Here is a 23,809-nt window from a genome sequence, read left to right as displayed (position 1 = left end):
CATTCAAGGTCTGTGTATGAAGAGATCTACCTATTCATCTTCCTCAGCTGTGTGACAGTCACCAGGGATTTCACTTCGGTTTCTTTCAGTCAGTATACTGAGTAGTACGCCTGCGGTTTGGCATCTATCGTTTGAAGTGGGAGATGTGCGCCCCGCGCCTCGAGCGCACTGCTCCTTTGGTTCCATCTCGGGGACGGAGATGCATTTCTAATCATTGCGCGCATATCTTGACAGGTGCTATCGAGAAAATGAATTCATTCAAGCACACTGCTACCCACGCATTCACACCGGCTATCACCATTCTCTGCAGTGTTTTAATTACGGAGCCTGAGTGAGAGACTGCTTTGGTAATGGTGTTGGCTACAAAGTTGACTTTGAGGTAAATCAAGACTGTCTGCTCTACTCTCAGTGTACGTAGCTTCAACAAAGTTGCTGTATCTGTGTGTTGCAAGACTGTATGTGCCATTATTAAAATATGTACTGAACTGTGGCAAACCTTGAATTAGATTTTTTTTCACGAGTTGGAGGGAGTGATATTGTGTGCAGGCAGCTGCAAAGGAGGCCTATGGGCAAGACAAGTCAGCCACCTATTGTGTGCTATCTGCGATGTCACTGCGCTTTTTGCAAGCCCCCCTTCCACTCAGTGCTACTGTAGAGATGGCAACACACTGTATGCAAACACTATACTTCTCCACTCCTTTGTGCAGTCACAAGAGGTTATTGCGCAGCTTCTACGATCTTCTAAGCCCTGGGGCTCAGTATGCCAAAGCAAGGGGTCAAAATGGCATGTGAAAATGTGAGTCCTCCACCTTCTTGTGAGATTTTTCACGGCTTGGTGACTGGCCTCCAGACTGCCCCATGGAGATTGCAGGTCACTCACAGGAGATGAGTGGGGTTACATTTCAACAAGTCACCTTGTTGGGTTTGGGGGTCACACAGACCTCCTAGATGTGACGATGAAATACACACACCTCTTCTGTATGTTTGTCTGGAAGCAGCAGGCCAGGGGTCACTGAGCAAATAATTTCTGCTCCGCAGTACAGAGGTGGAATTATTCACCTCAAGAAAGAAATTAAAGGTGACTCATTTTATTTATATATAGCCTATATATTTTTTGCGACAAGTCTGCTATGCACATGGTATGGTCTGTATTACTGTAACAAGGAGTGTCATGTGCTGCTGATGCATCACATTCATTACATACTGTTCTTAAGGATGGATTACTGCATGGGCCTACTGGGCCCAGGCCCAGGGGCCCAAGAGCCAAGGGGGTCCTGAACTACTGAAATATTGTTTTTAGACAACAAATGTTTTTGGGGGGGGGGTTTTCGGACACCTTTTTTTCAGAAAGAATGTGTAGGCTCACTGCATTCACTCATGTCTTCATCAATATCACATGTAATTTGTGTCCTTATGGGCTGATAATTGCTTATTGTAAACAGTTAGAAAGACGTATGCCCATGCAATGAGTAAGTGCACATAGTGTGGCAATTCATTGTAGTATTTTGAATAACAGTGTGTTCCAGGAGAAAACCAGGGCTTTACTTCATGAAAAGTGTGTGGTGGTGTTTTAGAAGAGGTCTGTTTTAGAACTGAAATTTCAGTGTATAGAAGGAATTGTGTTTGACGTCCAGTGGCATTGGTTCATAGGCTTGGTAAATGAGTGAAATGTTTTCAGAATTATGTGTCAAGCACCAAATATTGTATGTAAACAACCCAGAAAAGCTTTAACGACTGTATTTTCACATTTTTGGGGGGGGACAAACCCCCGAATGATATAGGGTCTCTAACATCTGGTCTAAAACCTTAAATCCTTTTGTAAACGAGCCACATCCATGGAGGGGGACCTTCCTTATTGTCCGGCCCAGGGGCCTGTGAAGTCATGATCCCCCCTGTCTGTTCTGTGTCGTGCCCAGTTTTTGGAGCGTGGGTTTTATGGCTAAACTGTGACATTTGTTGCTCCAGAGGCAGCCGCTACCTGCACAGTGCAGCTGCTATTTTTAGAGGCGCGCAGAAGGGTCATTGAGACTTCGCCGTCATCAACAGCATGCAGTGCTGCACAGTAGAGACACATCAACTCACATAGTAAAAAGTGCAGTGTTATTTCAACGCCTTGAGAGTACTTTGGGTGCAAGTACACAACTCTCTATGTGATGCATTAAGGTTGCATTTTTTTTTAACTGTGTATACCTGGTGTGCTGCTTCTCACTTTTGGACGTCGGATTTAATGGGCTATTTAATTACCTCTTAAACGGTTTCAATTAGCCCAACTTAATTTAGCAAAGCCTGAACATTAAAAACGAGTTAGGGAGGAACACAATTTGTTTCCCTGCACATCGTTACAACATATCATCAAGTCAGTGTCACAACCAAGCTTTCCTCGGATGCCTTTCTCATTCTCAAAGCCCATTCGTACCGAGATATATATATATATTCCCTCATGTTGCTTTGATTAACTATGTGTCGTCTGTACGGCGGTCCTCTGTGGTTAAGGGTACCAGTGCAGTATAGTAGAGAGCCAACGGACTGTGGCTTATATTCAGCTTGAGGGGCAAGGGTTGGGCGCAGAGAACTCAGCAAGTATCCCAACACAACGCAGATCGCTCTCCGCATAGTGATGGGAGGGTGGTGGTGGGGATGCAGGACTGTGTGCGTGTGCGTGTGTGCGTGTGTGCGTGCATGCGTGTGTGTTGAGGTGTGCTCTTGTGTATGGCTTTGCATTTGAGTGTGTGTGATAGAAAGACATACATAGAAGATAAGAGTGCTAGAGAGAGAGAGACAGAGAGATATGTGTTTGTAGAGGTGTCTGTGAGAGAGGGAGAAAGAAGAAGAGATTGAGAGTATGTGTGTGCGTGTGTGTGGGTGTGTGTGTGTGAGAGAGAGTGAGAGAGAGAGAGAGTGTGTGTGTGTGTGTGTGTGTGTGTGTGTGTGTGTGTGTGTGTGTGTGTGTGTGTGTGTGAGCGTGCGCGTGTGTGTGTGTGTGTGTGTGTGTGTGTGTTTGTGAGCGTGCGTGAGTGTGTGTGTGTGTGTTTGTGTGTGTGATGTTGGGGCAGCAGGTGAAGGTGTGGTGTAGAGGTGTAGGGGCAGGTTGCACTCGGGGCTCAGGGGCGATCCCTTAGAGACACACACCGGGCTCGGGCTCCAAGCCTCTGTGCTGTGAGATGAGAAAGGCTGCTGGCCTGTCTGTGGATCTGTCAAGAGTACAGTCCATGGGAGAGAGAGAGAGAGAGAGAGAGAGAGAGAGAGAGAGAGAGAGAGAGAGAGAGAGAGAGAGAGAGAGAGAGAGAGAGAAGAGAGAGAGAACCCTGGTGCAGAGGAAGAGGAAGGGGAAGAGGCCATTGCTGTGCAGAGGGGAGGAGGACGCTGCCAGGGTTAGACAGGGCTGTGATTGGAAAATGCCAGAAAAGCTGGAAACAGTGGCTTGGCTGTACATATAAACAGTGGGTTTATACTATTTTATATTTTATAGTTGGAAAAATCAAGAATTCCAGATTACAGAGGAACAATCACATGTACGATGAGAGTGGTTTTGTACAAAAACAGGAATGCCAGATTACAGAACAATCACATGTAGAGTGACAGTACTGTGACAGCGGCTGTACAGTGTTTTCAGGCTGGAAAAATAAGAATTACAGAGACAATCAGAAACAATCGCATGTACTGCAAAGGTGTTTATTACATACGTGTGATTTCAAGATGGAAAAACAGGAATTACAGATTACTCACAAAGAATCACATGTATGGTTAGTGAATGAGGGGGAAAAGTGTTGTTATTCTTTAGTTAAACCATTTCAAAGCACATGAATGTAGGGATGGCACAAACCGCACCGAAAACCGAAACCGTACAATTCACACACATACCGAACCGAACCGTTCAATCCGTCGCACACCGCAATTCATGTACTGTCCCAGAAAAATATGTAAAACAGAGATTCTAGGAGTATCTTAGAATATAGGATATTTAGTGATAAGTCAGACTCTATGAGCCAATTGAAAGAGGGCATTTGGAACACTCAGACAACGCACATCAGCTGACGACAGTTTAAGAGCAAGCACAGGTTAGCACAAGAGGCAGTTCTCAGACACATGCAAAAGGTCAAATTCAACTTGCGCATCATCACTTTATAACTGCAGTTATATAAATATTGTTTAATATTCCCAGTGCACCATTTATCATGAACTTAAAAAAAAGAACCGTAGAGAACCGAAAACCGTGACCTTGACACCGTGATATGAACCGAACCGTGAATTTTGTGAACCGTACCTCCCCTAGAGTCTGGATGAAGATAGAGCTAGCTTTTAAGCCACTGAATAGAGAAGAAAAAGTAAAAAAGCAAATCCAATGTATTGTAGAAGTTGTTTCTAGTTATGGTGCTTTGGGCCTACATCTCCACTAGTAATTAGCCTAATTCAAGTCATGGTTTTGAGATTCTGCTTCTGTTGGGATGTAAGCTTAGTTTCATAGTGGTGAATATAAAATGGTGAAGAAGACATTGTAGATAGTCAGTTCATAGTAAATGTTGTTCAAACACTTATTCACAAGCATAGTTTAACCATTTTGTATACATCAGCATTTTGTCTCCCTACTGTAGTTCTCGATGTGGTGTGTTGGCCTATTTGTAAACATTTGTGCTGTAGCACATCCCGCAATAGACACTACTAAGGCTGTAACGATATTGCATCGAACCGAGGGATCGCGGTACGCAGACCCAGGAACCCCTATCACGAACCTTCCTCGCAGAATCGCGATGCGCCCTTTTAAAGTTCTTACCCCTCAGTCTATAAAACAGCAGGATACAGGCAAATGCTTGCATATGCGCTTAATGCTTGCATATGCGCTCAAAGACAATTAGAAATGGGGCGCACATGAGCGAGTAACACTTCCATTCTCCCCTCTCTCCTGTAAAATGTTCCGTCCAACCAGCACGTGCATTGGTTGTTATTCATTGCCGCCCACAGCAACCTCCGCGAGACAAAAAAAACTTCGGCAAACGTCGGAAGGTAAAGCACAGAAATGAACAACAGACCAAGAAGGCTTTATCAAACGTGTGAAGATGTTTTTGATTCATGCATGCGCCGATGTATGTTGAGTGGAGATAGACGTTGAGCGGAGAGAGAGAGAAGGAGAGCGAGAGAGCGAGATGCTCCGCCTGACCAAATGTTAAATCGCTACGCTCATAAGGGAGTGTCTGAAGTCGGGCGAACGTTTAGGTCGATGTGGATATTAGGCAGCATTATTTCCTCCCCACATTGACCGCCTGCCTAGCGAAAGCATGCTCCATTTCAGCCACTGCATCTATTCCCGCTCTTGACAAAATGTCAAATCACAAAACCAAACAATGGACAACGTGCATGTTGCATACTGAGAACATAACTGAGGTTCATTTCGAGTTTTGTTTGTATAAACGTGTGCGCGCTGCTGCACGATCAAAACAGTTACAAAAATATTAAACATCAAAATTAAGTGTTGCATTTATGTAAGTAACTTAATACAACATGTTTCCTGACGAAATATGACCAGTGTTGTTTTCAGTTAGCCTAATGTTTGGATATTAATTGGATAATGTTTGATAATGTGAGACAGTTGTTATAGGCTACTGGAACCCTGACCCTTCTCTCTCCATCTCTGTCTCTCACACATGGTCAGCATCTAAGCATGATTATGATCTAAGCCTATTAGTAATAAGCCTATTTGAATTAATATCCCTTATTTCTCTGTGTTGTGCTTTGATGTGAACACCTGGGGAACAGGTTGCAGTGGTAGGCCTATATCTGCAACATCATTTAGTAGACCTACAAAATTAATGTAGGCAGGTAAATGCAAAAAGAAAGCATAGGCCTATATATAAATATAGCCTATAATTTATTTTCTTCTTATTTTTTCCCTTTAAAAATAATAATATCGTGGGGCGTATCGAACCGTGGGTCATATATCGTGATACAAACCGAATCGTGGGTTGGGTGTATCGTTACAGCCTTAGACACTACCCTTGCTGGTTTCACTGACTGCAGTGTTATTTGGAATATGTGGCCATTTTAGATATCAATTATTCATATTCCTTCAAGCTCTTAACTGTGATCTTTGCCCTAATTTTAGAATCCATGATCCATCCTTCTACTGTCCTTCACAACAACACACAGACTCACTGTAGAATCTAGCTGCACAAGGAAGTGTGGCGTTCATATAGATGGGATTGCTGATGATCCCACACATGCTTGCTGATAAATCACAACTACATCACATCACTGGGGCATTGCCAATAGTCTTATAAGTTACAAACTAAGACATGGCCATTACCATTTTGGTCACAGTGAGGTTATAACAATGGCTATGCATGAAAGGTAAACATTGAGATGTTGGCCTAAAATTCAGTTGCTTTTGCAATAAATTGTATGAACCGCCATTTCTTCTTTCTTATTTAAACAACGTTTCACAAAATTGATAAAGAGGTTGATTATGCCCCCTTGATATATGAAAGAGTTTGCCGCGTTAAAATGAATCTTTTATTCTGGCGGTTTGGAGTTTGATCAATCATAATTTCAAAAGGCTGCTTTGTTCCTGATCTCAGGAGTCGGCCGTACTGCAAGGTCGCTTGAGGAACACAACATTGTCTTAGTGAGCGGATTTCTGATTCAAAACACTCCCACCGAATCCCCCGGTGCGACCATGACGGAACACAGCAGAGCTCCCAGATACTTGTGTAACCACAAGCTGTCTCCTCCATCTTGCAAGTACATCTTTTCTATCACAGCAACAACAATCCTGCCATTGTACTGTCGTTAATTATCATTCTCAGACACACAGGCGTTGATTTATAGTGACTTTGAGTGTCAGCGGAGAGAGGAACGCAGGCAGGCGCTAGGGGATGGGGGGGTGGTTTATGGGGCGGAGGGGTGTGGGGGTGTGTATTGTGGGGCCAACAAACGCCAGATTGCGCCAAAGCCTCGTTTCGTCTTTTTTTATTCATGAGGATGCTGGCAGACATAACGAAGGGGAACAGACTTGTGTTTTTGAGATCGGAGCGGGTGCAAAGACAATTATTGTATGAATGAGGAAGAAATTCCATGGTAACCAGCTGTCTGCCTGTTAGTCTGCAGAGGGAGAGGAGAGGAGTGGAGAGCAGAGGGTAGCCGAGCATCTGACAAGAGCAGACACCTCAGAGGCCGAAACAGTCTCCATCCCATTGCCCCAGATACACATGCAGGAGACTGCGGCCTAAATATCTCGACAGCATGTCTCACCATGGCCAGTCCCAAATCACACTTGGAATATCCATGCGTTGCATGGCAGCTTAGAACTTTATGTCGTATTGATTCGGAAGAGTCTCCGTACGAATCACTGCATTCTTATCAGCCGTCTCTGATAGTGCATTCTGTCTGCCACTGTTGTCCACCATAGTCAATTCTGAACACTTGGAGTGAGCGCTGGTTATCTTCAATTCACCTTGTTTAGTCAAAGTCAAACGGTATTTTACTATCAGAAATCAGAAACAGAAGATTGAAATTGCGTTTGAGCAGTCTCCAATGTGAAATGGACACACACACACACACACACACACACACACACACACACACACTCACACACACACACACACATACACTCACACACACACACACACACACACACACACACACACACACACACACACACACACACACACACACACACACACACACACACACACACACACACACACAGAGAAAGCAAAGACTAACATACTGATACAGACATACATGTATAGAATTTAGCAATTTCAGCCCTTGACTGTATGATAACGTGAAGTCAACTAATTGTTTTCTCATTTTCATACCCAGGAATATCACAGAAAAAGACATTTCAGACGCCAGATTTATAGTGATCCTCCTTACAAAATCCCCTCTAGTAACTGGAAGGGGCTAACTAGCTGGCTAAAGGCATTTTCAATTTCACAAAATACACTCACCTTTTTTTATTGAACTTTTATTATTTACAAAATATCATGACCCAAACCCACAAAAAACAAAATACAAATAACAAAAAAAAGCAGAAACAAAAAACATAATAATCATCATCCCAATAACAAAAACACACCTTTGACCAGTCTGCAACGCCAGAATGAAAAATCAGCACCACAAGTTTCCTCCTCCTTTTTCAATGCCATTCTATCATTCTGTCACACACCCACACATGCACAGAGCCAGAGATACACAACTGTGCTTGGGAATACACTTGAACAAAAACACACACACCTGCACTTGTGTAGAAAGTGTATACTTTCTATACTGTGTATATTACTGTATGCAGTACTCTGGAGGTGTTTACAGTATAATACAGTTGTGATGGCTCTAGACTATGTAAAGGGATTACTATCAAAACCATTAAAAATCTATTATGATTATTTGGTGGAAAAGTCGATTCTCCATCCTACTCTCCCAGATTCACATGCATGAAACACGGCAAACATACTGCTAGCAGTCATAGACAGTCCAAATCACTCTTAGTGTTATATGACATCATAGCTCAATTGTATTCAAAATGCTATTGTTTATATGTTGTATTACAGTTGCCAGTACTTTACCACCATATGGGATTACTATATCAGTCAAATATTGCCTGTATTAGCTATTTGGTGAAAGACACTCACATTACCTCACAGTCAGTTGCACTCCCCATCATACCAGGCCAGTGATCCTCAAACTATCTGTGTGTTTGTTGTTGTTGACTATTTATTTGAGTGGTATTGTTTATTGCAGTGGTTCTCAAACTTTTTCCATCATTCCCCCCTTCGGAGGGTCTGGATGCTTCCAAGCCCCCCTGCCAAGCAACCACAGTACTCGCGCAGACTGATTTTACGATCGCTACGTTGTGCAGAATCAAAGGAAAGGTGACTGGTGAGATAAAACAAAGAGGGACTGCAGTGGAATGCAGATGTGTGTTCATTTTCTATGCTATTCAAATTAATGACAATTAATAATATAATGTTGGTGAAGGCTTTAAAGTTATTGATGAGAAAGGAAATCATTTCCTTTGGGGAAAAAAAACAAAATCAGATGTCACAAGCCCCCCCTGAGATGCCTCCGTGCCCCGCCAGGTGGGCTTACGCCCCACTTTGAGAAACACTGGTTTATTGGATCAGAGGTGGGCACCGAACTTTAGGCACAATTTCAAGTTGGCCCCAGGGAACCCCTGCACTAGGGGTAATACATGGCATCACATGGTCTTATACATACCGTGCATGGTAACCTGCCTAACACCAGACTATCTCAAAAGTGAAACAGTCTGGATACCACCTGCGCAATTTATCGTAGGACAGGTGTGGTTTATGATTGCCCTTTGGCCGTTTATTGGGAATGTATCATTTAGCATACACTACGTAAACCATAGCCAATTGTCTCAGTTGTTTCGTTTGTCAAGTGGTATATGTCTTCCCACCCCTCTTCACTCTCTGATTGATTCCACACCTCAGGCTAGTGCTTTGGTGGCATCCATGCTGTCTTTTTCAGATTACAGCAGTCGTGCAAAGCAGCGTGGGATTTCCCAGGCTACATACATGACATTATACATGGCATTATACATATTGTGTATGGCATTTTACAAATAGGGCCTTTTTGGGCATCTCATTCTCACCACAGGCTTGCCGTTGTAGCAGAGCATGTGCCTAGAACAGACCTCTCAACCCAAATGTACATTACATATATACACACAAGTCACAAGACAAGGGTGGGGTGGGAAGAGGTAGACAGGCGGCGTTATTTGTTCCTGCATTGGCCTTGGCACTGGGATTACCTTACCTGTATTCAGGTGTATTACCTCATTTATTCATCGTTACAATGGCTACGTTTACATGGGACATTTAATTCCGAATTAACTCACTTTAAATCTGAAAAAAGCTTAATTCCACTTTCAGATCGTCATGTAAAAACACTTTACCATTCGGAATTAAATGAAAGATCAAAGGGAACTCGACAGATCTATTTAATTATGAATAATTAATTCGGAATCAAGACTGTCATGTTAACGTAGTGAATGTTGTCCTACAATGCCAATTGACGCTACAACAAAATTGACAACTGTGTTCTCATTTTGTCATGGAATGGCACACAGAACTGAGCCCTGAGGAAGGTCAGTAGACCGAAAGCTTGGCCTATTATTAAAAAGAACACAAAGGGGATTTAAGTGTGCAGACATTTTCTTTCAATTTTACACAGTTTTTGTTTGATGTTTGGCACCTTTTAATCGAGAATGCGGTGTGATCCGGCTAAACACGTCATGGAATGGCACAATAATATCAAATATAGCATTGAAGGTTACAGAACAATACGTGACACCAATGCAAAAACAGAATATTCCCCCAACAGCATGTTTGGTACTGGCTGGGGTGATGTCTGGTTGGACGCACTGTAGACTGGTGGTCTTGGGGAGACTGGGCAGATTTATAGTTGGATATAGGCTGGTGTTTACAGTGAAACTGGGGCAAATCAATGGAGAGTGGCATATCACAGAATAAGTACCCTGCACATTAAGCACTAAGATCGTATTGATGCAGACAAATGCAAATGGGGCCTAGACTGTTTGAAATACCACACAGGAACAGAAACTGAACTGGTGAAACTGAAACCTCACCCGATTGCCCCAGATCCACAAGACTCATGGCCTATATCCAGTCAACATCAGCACAGCCAGTCCTGATTACATTTATAAGACATTTTTGGTTACACTTGACTCTACATTCACTGTCCCTGTGCCTGACTTGGCTACAGTGTAACAAGGTGCATGGGTGCTGCTAGGGAGGGAAAGGTGTTACAGATTCTAAGGGCCCAGGCACAGACAGGGGCCGTTAAGGGGGCACAAAAAATAATCTTTCATGAGGCCCAAAATGTCTGGCAGCCCCCTGCAAGGTGTGCAACATTAAATTCCTCCACTTGAATCATAATGCACGCTGTTTCACCAATGCAACACTGTAATAGATGTTGAAAAGACGTAAGTACCATAGTAGTATACCACTATAATATTACACGCCTTAAGTAATACTTTACTTTACGACTTGGTCATTGCCATTCTGGTAACAGCAAATGTGTAACAGGAGCCGTGTCTTAAAGGATTCAACCACCTATAGTTAGGGTCAGGGTTAGGTATAGGGCGAGGACATAATATAGGCTACTCTAATATAGGCTACTAATGCCGTAACACGTTTTCACATGTAGCCTAGATGATGACAGTAAAATACACAGGAAATACCTTTTTCCTTTTTACTGTCATGATTATGGGTGTCCTTTATGACTTTTATGATGTTGTTTACAGTAACAGCGAGAGGTCAAGGGGGTTTTTGTTAAAAAAAAAATCACTGATGTGCATAATGCCCACCTTTGGTGATTTATTTAACATCTCAAATGTTATTAAATAATGTTACTAAATAAATACAAAATGCATTTTATTGCACAAATAGCCCAAAGCTGAACTACACAAACATGCACACGGACACGTGCACACATGTACACACTCACTCAAAGGCACGTGCAGTTTCATACTCACATGCAGATACAGTACCCACTCCATCCCGCCTCTTCTCTCTCTGCCCCTTACACACACACACACACACACACACACACACACACACACACACACACACACACACACACACACACACACACACACACACACACACACACACACACAACCCCCTCTCCCTTACACACACACACACACACACACACACACACACACACACACACACACACACACACACACACACACACACACACACACACACACACACACACACACACACATGCATGTTCTATTTTGAGTGGCCACTGCCAAGCTCACTCTGTGTTAGGAGGCTTTAGAGAGACCTGAGGGAGCGTTAGTGAGGATGTGCTCTCAGGCAAAGCCTCGCCCCGTGATTCACCTTGGCAGAACAGACACTACCTCTTACACACACATGCACACGCACACGCACACGCAAACGCGTGCGCACACATGCACATGCACACGCACACGCACACGCACACACACACACATTGGGCTCTGGGACTGACCTGTTGTCTTATGTAATATGACATGCCTTTTTTGAGACTGACATCAGCCTACCAATAGAAAATGAAATATCACCTCATAGACATATAACAATCACACTGCCTTCAGCTGCAAACGAACAAATCAAAACAGAACAAAACACTTTATTTTGGATCATGCTGAACACACAATACTACTTCACAAAGTCAAACGCCTAAAGCCTAAAAATGTATAAACACTCATATCACCGGGGATACTACTACTATAGGTGCCCCTAACAGCTCCAAAAAACATCAGCTCGAAAAACATTAGAATGGAACACCAATTGACACAGTAAATAAATACTTGATACATTTTAAAAAGTCATTTGCCATTGGCTCACTATGATGACAGAAGAGCAGTTACTTTTTTGTGAATGGCATTTTGCAGCTCTATTTGTACAGTAGTTTTACGGCGTTCATACTACATGAAGGTGTTTACTGTAATCCTCCCCAGTGTACGGTGAAAGCTTTTCAGCTAATTCAAAATGTCTGTGGCCAGGCTTCCAGCAAGCAGATACCTTATGTGGAGCAATAACTCACTACTCAGCTCTAACCACCAAACAATCATTTCCTGCATGAGCAGAGGGTGCACGTGTGCATTTGTACGTGTGTGTGTGTGTGTGTGTGTGTGTGTGTGTGTGTGTGTGTGTGTGTGTGTGTGTGTGTGTGTGTGTGTGTGTGTGTGTGTGTTTGAGAGAGAGAGAGAGAGAGAGAGAGAGAGAGAGAGAGAGAGAGAGAGAGATAGAGATGGAGATAGAGAGATTGAATGCAAGTGTGTATGTGTGTTATGTTAGTGTGTGTGTGTGTGTGTGCGTGCGCTTGCGTGCGTGCGTGCGTGCGTGCGTGCGCGCGCGTGTGATTGTGTAGGTTTGTTCCCATGCATCACTAACAGGCGCTGGAGCTTTTAACGGCATCTTGCAGCCGCGTGTAACACCCATTACCCAGAGGACAGTGGAGCTGGCTGCTCTATAGTGCCGGAGCGGATGTGTTTGTGCCATGTGTAAATGTCAACGCCAAGCCCTGATGGATGTGCCGTAAAGCAGCAAGAGTGTGTGTGTGTGTGTGTGTGTGTGTGTGTGTGTGTGTGTGTGTGTGTGTGTGTGTGTGTGTGTGTGTGTGTGTGTGTGTGTGTGTGTGTGTGTGACAGAGAGAGAGAGAGAGAGAGAGAGAGAGAGAGAGAGAGAGACTGAGAGAAGGGGGAAGAGAGCGAGAGCAAGAAAGAGGGAAAGAAAGACATAAGTAGATTGAATGAGATGGGGAGAATGCCAGAGGTAGAGATAGAGAAAGATATATGAGGAGAAAGGAATAGTATAAGACAAGGAGATAAAATAAAGAAATATACGGAGAAAAATATTGAAAGAGGAAAAACGCTGAGAGAAATAGAGACACAAACAGAAAGACAGTGGTGAGGGAAAGACAGCGACAGACAGGAAGAGAGAGAGAGACAGAGCGAGTGAAGAGGAGTCAAGGGCCCTGCAGGAGCAATACCTGATTGTCAGGGCCGGATTAACGCACAGGACATGGGGCTGAAGCCTAGGGGCCCCCATCAGCAGAGGGCCCCCTGATTGGTCAAAAGGGGAAAAACATGTTGCTGTTTTGCACAGGCAGTATGGAAAAATGAATCTCTTGTTAATACTCCACTTTATATTTGGCAAACTTAATTTATAGCTCGGTATTATGACACTGTTTATGTAGGCCTAATGTTGTCAAGATTTTTCTTGCCACGGTGGGCCTATCACAAGCTGTAGCCTAGGGCAGATCTTAATCTGGCCCTGCTGGTCGTAGTGGATTAATAAGAAATCGTTGAGGCCTTTCAGCCTTGGCTCCTAAGGAATTTTGATAAGCAGTACTTCTGCTGAGAGCATTCAGTAACATCAATGCAAAGAGACTTTCAGCATCTCTCCTTGAAGTGCAACGCCAATACAGCAACTGCTGCAGTTTGTATTGAACAGAGAGTCCCACAAGATATGCGATCCTAATGGCTGTTGGTAATATGCTTTATATTAAATAAACAGCATACATATTCATGATCCTAGTTGACCTTAGGAGCTGTTAGGAATTATTACCCCCCTCCAGAAGGGAAGAAAAAAAACATTAGAATAAATAAATATATTTAAAAAGGCCCTGCAATATTATCTCCATGAAATATGGCAATCACATAATGACATTCCAGAATCCAATTACTGCACATTGAATAGGAGACGAGCTATCGGTGTCAGTCTGGCTTCAGTAATATGAATGATCTCGTACACAATCCACCTCCTGGCTTCCCTTGTCACTCCTAATAGGACTGAGCAGCTCCAGAGATCCACAGTATCATTACACAATTTATCTTTTTTTCATTGTCTTGTCTGAGTTTTTTTTTTTTACCAACGGTTCTCATTTTCTATTAGTAAAAGAATCAGGTATATATCCCCATTTCAATGGTTCTTGACAGTGCACTCTTTCAACCTCACCATTTCAAAAGCTGTGAGTGTAAGACAGGATTCAAAATAATAGGCCCCTGTACAGTAACCAAATTGTAGGCCCCATTGTCAATCAGCTCCAAAGTACCCCCACAGCCATATATCTACATAAACCAGACACTGTGTGGGCCCCCCATATAGATGGGGCCCTGGTAACTCAGTCACATTTTACCCCTCTATAGGACACCCCTGCCACCACATCTAGACAGAGCTGAGCTTTTATATCTTTGAGGATTCCGGTTTCAGCTCATTTTCGGACACTTTTTATTCCCTACTGTTTCGCTAGTGCTTTCTAAAAAAAAGTATTTGATAGAGTTTTTGTTTTAGCTGCATTCTGTTCCCAAAGTATTTCATCATTTTTCAACTCCCATGACAGCCTTTCCATATAGTAGATGCAGGTTCTTACTCTTCCTTCCTTTCCTGCCTGTTTACCTTTTATTCTTTTTCTTACTTATGGTCTCTCTATCATACTATCCAGCCACAAAAGCAGCACCTGGGGGCATTCATTAGTTGAGCTGTGCGATGTTCAGCCCATAACCACACCCCCCCTCCCCCATAATACACCTTCACTCCCCTCCTCCCTCCCCCACCACCTGTGCCAGCTTCACAGCTGAGTACAGGGCTGGACTGGTAATCTGGCATACAGGGCATTTTCCCGGCGAGCTGATGGTGTTGTTTTTTTTCACTTGTTTGTTTTTCCTCTTCGAGACCAGCCCTCAATATAGATCACTCAGCCCATTGGTCTATCTTCAATAGGTAGTGGACTAAGCTCCATATGAGAAACATGAGCTGGTCCACGAGAAAAATGCCTGGACTGTTTTTCAGCCCCAGTCCAGACCTGGCTGAGCCCTCTGTCAAGGTCCAGCCTCCAGCCTCCAGCCAAAGTCTATCATCACATCTGCCTTTGGTCATAGCAATGTTGTTATGAGGTAGTTGAGTGTTTCCGGCATGCGCGCACACACACACACACACACACACACACACACACACACACACACGCACACGCACATGCACAAGCACAAGCGCGCGCGCACACACACACACACACACACACACACACACACACACACACACACACAGGACTGTCTGCCCTCAGCCAGACCCAGAGTCCAGTCTCATATCTAGTCTCTATTTGTCTGATCTGTCATTGGTGCTGCCAGTGGGCTGCTGAAAACAATGGGAGCAGCAGTTGTTTACCCTGACCCCCAAGCCCCCCACCCCCATGATACTAAAAGGGGAAAAAAGAAAAAAAAGAAAAAGAGACACAAACTATGTGAAGGTGAGAGGTATTGACTGCCCGTCCTGATGGGACGACCTCTAGTCCACCACCCCCACTCCCAGCGTCCACCTCCCTATCCCCAGCCCCAGCAGAGCTCCTTGAAAACGGGTCAATGCGAGCCATGGTATCTGGTGGGATCCACTCCACTAGCACGACCCTTTGGTGCAGTGGCATTTGGTGACTAGCGAAGGTGATTAGCTGTATCCTTTCGACACTGAAGACGTGTCATGGAAGTAAAGTGATGAGGGTGAGAGGAGGAGAGAGAGAGAGAGAGAGAGAGAGAGAGAGAGAGAGAGAGAGAGAGAGAGAGAGAGAGAGAGAAAAAAAACACATTTATGTCTGTAGCTGTCCCAATGTTGTCATTATGGGACCTAAAGCCTTAATGCCAGCAACAACTGCTGAGACGATTGCCCTTAACTCATTGATGCTGGATGCTGCGTAGCGCAACATTCATCCTAGCGCCTGGAATTGCATGACACAATATTCAAGCTCATTTATTAGAAATGTTGGTATGTAAAAGTCGAATTAACATGTTTTAATCGAAAAGGAGGGTCTTGCTTTCAAATAAAATTCATATGTTGTTTTTATGCATTTCAGAGGCTGAAATATTTAAATTTTTATAGGCTGACAGTACCTTTCCCCCAAAAATAGCTTCAGCATTAACCGCCCTTTTTTGCAGGTGTTTCAGGCATCCGTGGGTTAAGCCAAGAGACAGGTCTTCTTTATCTACTGTGCAGTGGACAGTTGGAGGAGATACAGTACCTCAGTTCCGTTTTTGCACCACACAGCGTTCCGGTGTAGTCCAGTGCTAGGGAACTATTGCCTTTAGTTCTACACAATCGATCCGATCTCACTTGTGATTAGGTCTGGTGGTAACCAGGCAAGTCCAGTGCAGTATACTGTCCTTCAAAGGCAAAGTGCAGCAACTATGCCAACACTGAGACCTTCAAAGACCTTCAAAGTATTTGGGTTTAGGTTGGATATCGTAGTTACTGCAAATTTGACATAGCGATAACTCTAAAGAGGGACACATTTGTACCATAAGGCTTTGTCACAAGATAAAGGTGTTATGAAGACCATTTTCAGTCAAAACTCGATTTAGACAAAATATGCACTTACAGCACTTTGCCTTTGTACTGTAATATAGTCATTTCCATAAATAGGCTCCTTTATAAATCATCGTTTCAGACCAGTCATTGCATAATATGGCTGAGTGGAAGCATTTTCACTGAAGTGGTACAGTCATGGCGAGAGAGAGAGAGAGGGGTGGAGGGGGGGGGGGGGGGGGGGGGGGGGGGGGGGGCAGTGAGAGAGAAAGAGAGGGGGGGGGGTGAGAGGGGAGAGATGGGGGGCCAGTGTCAGACGATAGATTTTTTTTGGCCTTTCATGAATCACCTGCTATAACACACACAAAAAGTCCATTAGACCTCTGTCTGGGAGCTCATTTTTAAAAAATATTCTCTCCCAGCCCTACGTACAAGGGGTCACGTTGAGTTACCTGGCCCCAATTCCATGGGCCTCTACCACTCCTGTGACTTCTTGTGGTGAACTACAGTACAGTATGTCACCACCCCCTTAAGTTCACCCCTATCTCCCCTCATCACTATCTTTCTCATTCTGTCTCTCTATCAGTGTTGCCAAAACAAATCAGCCAAAGTTGCTATTGGCTCACTGAAAAGTCGCTAGAAGTCGCTAGGTGACATCATAATGTCACGTCTGACGTCACAGCGTCACACACGCCACACTGATCTGTAGAAAACGTGCCCACATGCGTGCGTTCATAACACAAATCGGCAGTGCTGGCTACCTTTTGGAGATCAGTGCTAATCTGCAGCCCTGCTTCACCGTGGGAAACGCTTCTGACGGCGGCACAGAGTTACAAATATGTTGAAAAACAATGATTTTGTCAATGAAAAGACACTTTTTTAAAAGTCGCCAGATGCACCAAAAAGTTGCTAAGTCGCTAGATTAAGTTTTTGGTCCCCAGGGACAGCAAAAAGTCGCTAAATCTAGCATCAAAGTCGCTAATTTGGCAACACTGCTCTCTATGTTTAGATATAACTCTCCCCTTACCCCCTTTGCCTGCACCCATCTCTCGTTTTCACTTTGCCTCTTTCTCTCTCTCTCTCCGCCTCTCTCTCTCTCTCTGTCTTTCACTCTGTCCCTCTTTCTCTCTCTCTCTCTGCCCCCCTCCTCACTCTGCCCCCCTCTCTTACTTTCTATGACCCTTTCTATTCTCCCACCCCCCACCCTCTTGACTGCTGCCCAGTCTTGTAGCACTCTAATTAGCTTGTCTGTGGCGCTGCTAAATCATGATAGAGTGCTCGATAGCGGCTTGGCGAAAGTGCCCCCCCCCCTTCAGCATACAGGTACTGAGATGTCACGTCAAGTGGACACCCAGGTGCATTTATAGGACTTCCGAGCTCACAATATGGACAGATGGCCAGAGCTAGCCAGCGAATCCAGCTCCTCTCATACTTTGTTTTAATTTGTGCGGGTAGTCTGGCTTTCCATTGACACCGTGGTCTCAACAGACAGAGAGTTTGAATACTACCCTGGCCCCTTAACCATGTCAGACTGCTGACTGTTCAGTGAATGGTTTGGCAAGATTCTGTCTAAAGTCTATTGACTGTTTGGCAAGATTTTACCTGAGAGAATCATCTCAAAGAAAATACTTACATGCCCATCCGTGTGGCTGGTTTACCTGACCAAAGTTTGGCATTTTTTTCTGGGTCCACAGATATGCCAAAGATATTCTTCTCTCTTTTTTTGGACGGGGGGGGGGCATGATTTTAACCCCCATGAGGAAAAGAATAATTCCCAAAGGACCTTAAGCCTTCCATAGAACTCCATTCATCCTCTCACTTTTCATTGTAGTACATGTGCAGCATTTACAATGTTTTTCACCTGTGTCCATCGAGGTTAATGGAAAGGGTGGTGGCATTAGATCTAATTTGCCATTATTTGATTTATTCAAGAAGCACTCTAACATAATATATCGCTGTGTCAGCAATTCAGTCTATGGCTTAAAGGAAAGCATCAATAGTATTAGACAGACATAGGGACAATGGGAATTGCAAATGTGGGAATTTTAAAGGCAAAGTGCGGGTGGCTCATGCCAAAACACCACAAAGGAAAGAAGGAGCTGCTGGTGAATGGAGTCTTGGACAGAGGAGATTAAAACCCTATAAAACATCTTTGGATGTTTTACTGAGATTGCTTTTAGACACACCTCCACAGGCCCAGCATCCCTCCACAGCTACCATCACCTCCCACCACCCCTTCCCCCGTGAGCAAGGGACGGCAAACGTGACCCAAAGCGAGTGTTTTACATCCCTCTGAGCATGTGCCAGATTGGAAAGCTTTCTTGGCACCAGACTCAGACGATTTCGAGAACAGAGAGAGAGGAAGGAAGAAAAGAAAGAAAGAAAGAATGAAGACCGAGCGGTGTGACAGAGAAACATAAACAAATACAAGCAAAGATGTGAGGCAACATATTTCAGACCTGTAGATTTTAACTGTTAGCGGAGGGGGAAGTAGGGTAATTGCGTCAGCCGTGACCCCGAATGGGATCCAGCAGACCACTAATGTTTATTGCAGTTCCGCTGTGAAGCTGCTGCTGTGGACAGTGAGCTTTGATGTGTCTGGGCTACGCTACTGTGTACGAGGCAGCACTAGCGGTAGCGTAGCATGCATGACGATAGCATCAGCCAGATCAAAACAAGAGATCTGAGAAGGTCTCATATCATTTCTGGTATTGGGATGTGCACACAAACAAACACACTGTGCTGTCAGATGCTATCACGAGTAAACACACACACACAAACACACGCACGCACGCACGCACACACACACGCACAGACAGACAGACACACACACACACACACACACACACACACACACACACACACACACACACACACACACACACACACACACACACACACACACACACACACTGATAAACTGATATGTTTGCTTGGACAACAAGGCAGGTAGATATGTAGTTCCCCAGGCAGTGCATGTCATGGAGCAGCTACATGTGTGATGGTGAACCTTGCCTCCTGGCATGGACAGACACATACGCACACACACATGCTCCCTCTCTCTCTCTCTCTCTCTCTCTCTCTCTCTCTCTCTCTCTCTCTCTCTCTCTCTCTCTCTCTCTCTCTCTCTGTCACTGTATGTGTTTCTCTCTCACACACACACGCACGCACGCACGTACGCACACACACACACACACACACACGCACACACATCGCAAAAGAGCACAGCAAGGTGACTGATTGGTCCATTTATGCTTGTCTTTTTCCGGCAGATCGACCACCTGCTCCTGTCAATGTGTCTGTCATGCATCTGAAGGCCGACTCGGCGACCATCACCTGGGAGGTTCCGGAAGGTGACATCATAATTGGCTTCTCAATCACACAGCAGGTAAGGTACACATGGAAGAGTGTGTGCTGTGTGTCTATGTTGGCAGGAGCATGTTGTAAGCACTGTACAACGTAACCACTTCGTAACAGTGAATTAGGCTGAAAGTGCAGTCATGTATTTATTGGCATATCCATTATTACACTATTGTACTGTACACTTTTTTTGATTACTTCAAACCAACAGATTTAAAGTATATGGCTTTTATAATGCCTTACATAGAGGTTTTTTTTGCCTATTATGTACAGTTAGTCCCCCCAGGAATTAACAGGCTTTTAAAAAAAGTTGTGATCTAAAATGCCTGATGTTGCATGAGGCTTTCCAGAAAAATGCAGTGAAAGTTGCAATGTTTTTTACATGTTTGTTGTAAATGTAAATGACAATAAATTGCTGTTCTCTTTTTTTGTAATGCCACTTGAGGAATATTTTGAATATTTACTTATTAATGAAAATAATAGCCTACAGTAAGGAAACTGAGAGGAGCAACATAAAAGTAAAGGACTCAGGCACATCTCGTGTTTTTTTCTCACCTTACTGGTGAAGGCAGCTGTCAATCATGTGAGCCTGGCAGGTTGCCGTGACAAGACAGCTACAGTTGAGGACGATATTATTAGCCCCCCTCCTGAAATTAGACATTTCTCTTGGTTTCTCAGTAAGAATGACCATTATTATCCGTTTCTGTTATTCTGGAAACAAATACACTGATGGAGATACTGTCCAATGAGTTGAATTTGGATTTTTCTATTGTTGCAATTAGTTTAAACAAAACAGGCCAAAAATGACAAGGACAAAATTATTAGCCCCCTGATCATTAATAGTCAATATGGCACCATTTATGAACCAAAACTGACAACAGGCTCTGATAAGTTGCTACCTAGGTTGGCACATGCCCCACTAGGGATTTTGGTCCATTTCTTCACTGCAAAGTGTTCTAGCTGGTCCAAATCGCATGGATGCTGAGCATAGACATTAACCACAGACTCTCAGTGGGATTGAAGACTGGACTATGAGCGGGTGATTCCAATATCATGGTTTTAGTGTCCTTGAAGAACCTCTGAACTAATCTAAATGTATGCTTTGGGTTACAATGTTGTTGAAAGACCCAGCAATCCAGATTCAGACCCAGACTCCCTGTGTCTGAGGCTGAATAACAGACTAAACTTGATGCCCCACCACTGTGTGTAACTGTGGAAACTGCTTGGCCTCATTAGACCAAAGAAGCATTGGACACCTGCCTAGATGATTGTTATTGACCTGGCCTCACCTGGAGTTTTTTCCCCCACCAAGAAAGACAGTTGTTAGGGCTTGTCATCATATTGGGCTTTGGGCCAATCATCACAGAAGAACCCCTTTACTAAAGGCAGTGCATATCAGAGTGTTATTGAGCTTTGCCTGTGAACATTTGAAAGTCAAAAATGAGTTTTGAACGTCTCTGCTTTCATCTGATGATATTCAATTGCACCTGCTTTGATGCATGAATTCTGCTTCTGTCAGGTGAAGAAAGGATAAGCCTTGAATCGTTATAAGATGGTTTCCACAATTAAACATGGTGGTGGATGCATCATTCTGTGGCAGCCTCAGCCACAGGAAACCTTGTTTGGGTGTACGGCACCATAAAAACTGAAAATAATGATAGAATGTGGAAAGTGACCTTGCAAAAATATGCTCATAGAGGGAGCTAAGATCTTCACTGGATCTTTCAATAAGATAATAACCCAAAACTTGCATCCAAAATAGTTCAAATGTTCTTCAAGGATACTAAAACCATGGTCATGGAGTGGTTCAGCCCTCAATCCTTTGGATAGTATTTGAAGAGTGCTGAAAATGAATGTCCATCCTCAACATCCATGCCATTTGGACCAGCTTAACTATTTGCGATGAAAAAAATGGGCCAAAATCCCTGGTAAGACATGTGCCAACATAGTTAACAACTAATCAAAGTGCCTGGTGTCAATTTTTGTTCATAAATGGCACTGTATTGACTATTAATGATAAGGGGGCTAATAATTTTGTCCTTGCCATTTTTACACTTTTTTGTTTAAACTCATTGTGAAAATGGAAAAGTCCAAATTTAACTTATTGGATACTATCTCCATGGTGTATTTGTTTCCAGAATAACACACATTTATTAATAATGATCATTCTCAATGATCAATGAAGAGATATGTCTAATTTCAGGAGGGGGGCTAATAATATCGTCCTCAACTGTATGTTATTGTAGTTCTATGGAAACCACATTTTCCTTTCACGACGACCGTCCCTGGCTTTCCATTTCTGGCTGTGCAGAAACATTGTCAAAAACTTGCAGATAATTTCGTGCACCTTTCTCCTCTTTCATAGTAATGAATTATCTTAGTTTGAAGTCAAGAAAGAGTCTCTATTTTGCCACTCTACATGACAGAATTTAGGACAAAAGGTATAGTCAGCTATTATGTATGATAACTTTTATTAATGACAGCTCCATATTCGTCTTGTTACAAACTCTTTGAAGCAAGTTTGTGCTGCAACTGGATGACCCTAACCGTTTTGAAAATAAAAATTTTGCAAAGTTTTGTTTTTACATTTTTATTCATTACAATCATACATTTTGATAATTACATTTTAATTTGCAGTCACGTCACTGTAATTAGCTTCATCGTCCCATTGTTCCGCCTTCTGCGTTTCCATACATTTCATGTGCTTCACGGTTAAAATTGTGGATTGAAGACTTTTTTTATACTCAGCAACCAGGTTAGGGTATATGGTGAGCAAAATAGCGTGCCCCTGCTTTCGTGGAGGCAGGCGCGTCGAGAGACCTGGGCATTCGGGGCTACAGCCCCGGATCTCCGGGGATCAGCCCCGAATCTCTCTGGACTGGACTGACATAAATAAAATATGTATAATAATAATAATATGATTAAGAATAAGAAATAGTAGTGAAGAGCTCCGTGGACCACACTTTGAGCAGTGATACCGCTCCTGTCATTATGCAACTTTGTAACCAGCACAGACCGCACGATTCTGACACGATGATGTATAAATATGGAACTGTACAAATATCAATTTTCCAACCGAAGCCGCTATCCACCTTGTTTTTTTTTTTTTTTTTATTATTGCAATAAAAGAGGATGACAGAGACATGACATTACAATAAGGCACACAAGGTCAAGAAAACATAGTACATATAGACAATTTGGATTAGGTTACATTAAACAATTCTAATAAGAAATGAAAAGGAATAAAATAGACAATAAACAAACAAACAAGAGGAATAAATTAAAGAATACTCAAAAGTCTGTCATTTTTCTTATTATTTACAAGTTTGAGAGAATTGAGAAGAGAAGACATTTCTAAAATAAATATCATAAAGAAGGGTTGCATTTTTTTCCATTTTTGCTTATGAATAAAAAACTTAGCATGTAAAAGGAAGAAATTCACTAAAAATTCAAAAGAAGGGTCACTTGAGTTTTCATAATAAAAGAAAATATCTTTAAGACTGAAAACATAAAGGTCTTGCTGTGAAAAAAGATAAAAACTAAGGTCTGCAAGAAAGCGTTTCACTGTGTTACAGTCAAAAAATAAATGTACAAGGGTTTCATCTTCATTACCACAAAAAGAG

General features: G+C 43.2%; 1 protein-coding gene across 1 annotated transcript in view; it reads left to right on the top strand.

The window, feature by feature from the left end:
* Positions 1-23,809, top strand: part of fndc4a (fibronectin type III domain containing 4a) — an 83,232-nt gene that overhangs the window by 1,238 nt on the left and 58,185 nt on the right. Inside the window, exon 2 of the mRNA XM_063222651.1 lies at positions 20,099-20,214. Within this exon, the coding sequence (XP_063078721.1) occupies positions 20,099-20,214 (116 nt within the window). The remainder of the gene's footprint in view (positions 1-20,098; positions 20,215-23,809) is intronic.

Source organism: Engraulis encrasicolus, chromosome 18 (assembly GCF_034702125.1).
Source record: "Engraulis encrasicolus isolate BLACKSEA-1 chromosome 18, IST_EnEncr_1.0, whole genome shotgun sequence".
Lineage (NCBI taxonomy): Eukaryota > Metazoa > Chordata > Actinopteri > Clupeiformes > Engraulidae > Engraulis > Engraulis encrasicolus.
This window is presented reverse-complemented; position numbering and strand designations above follow the sequence as displayed.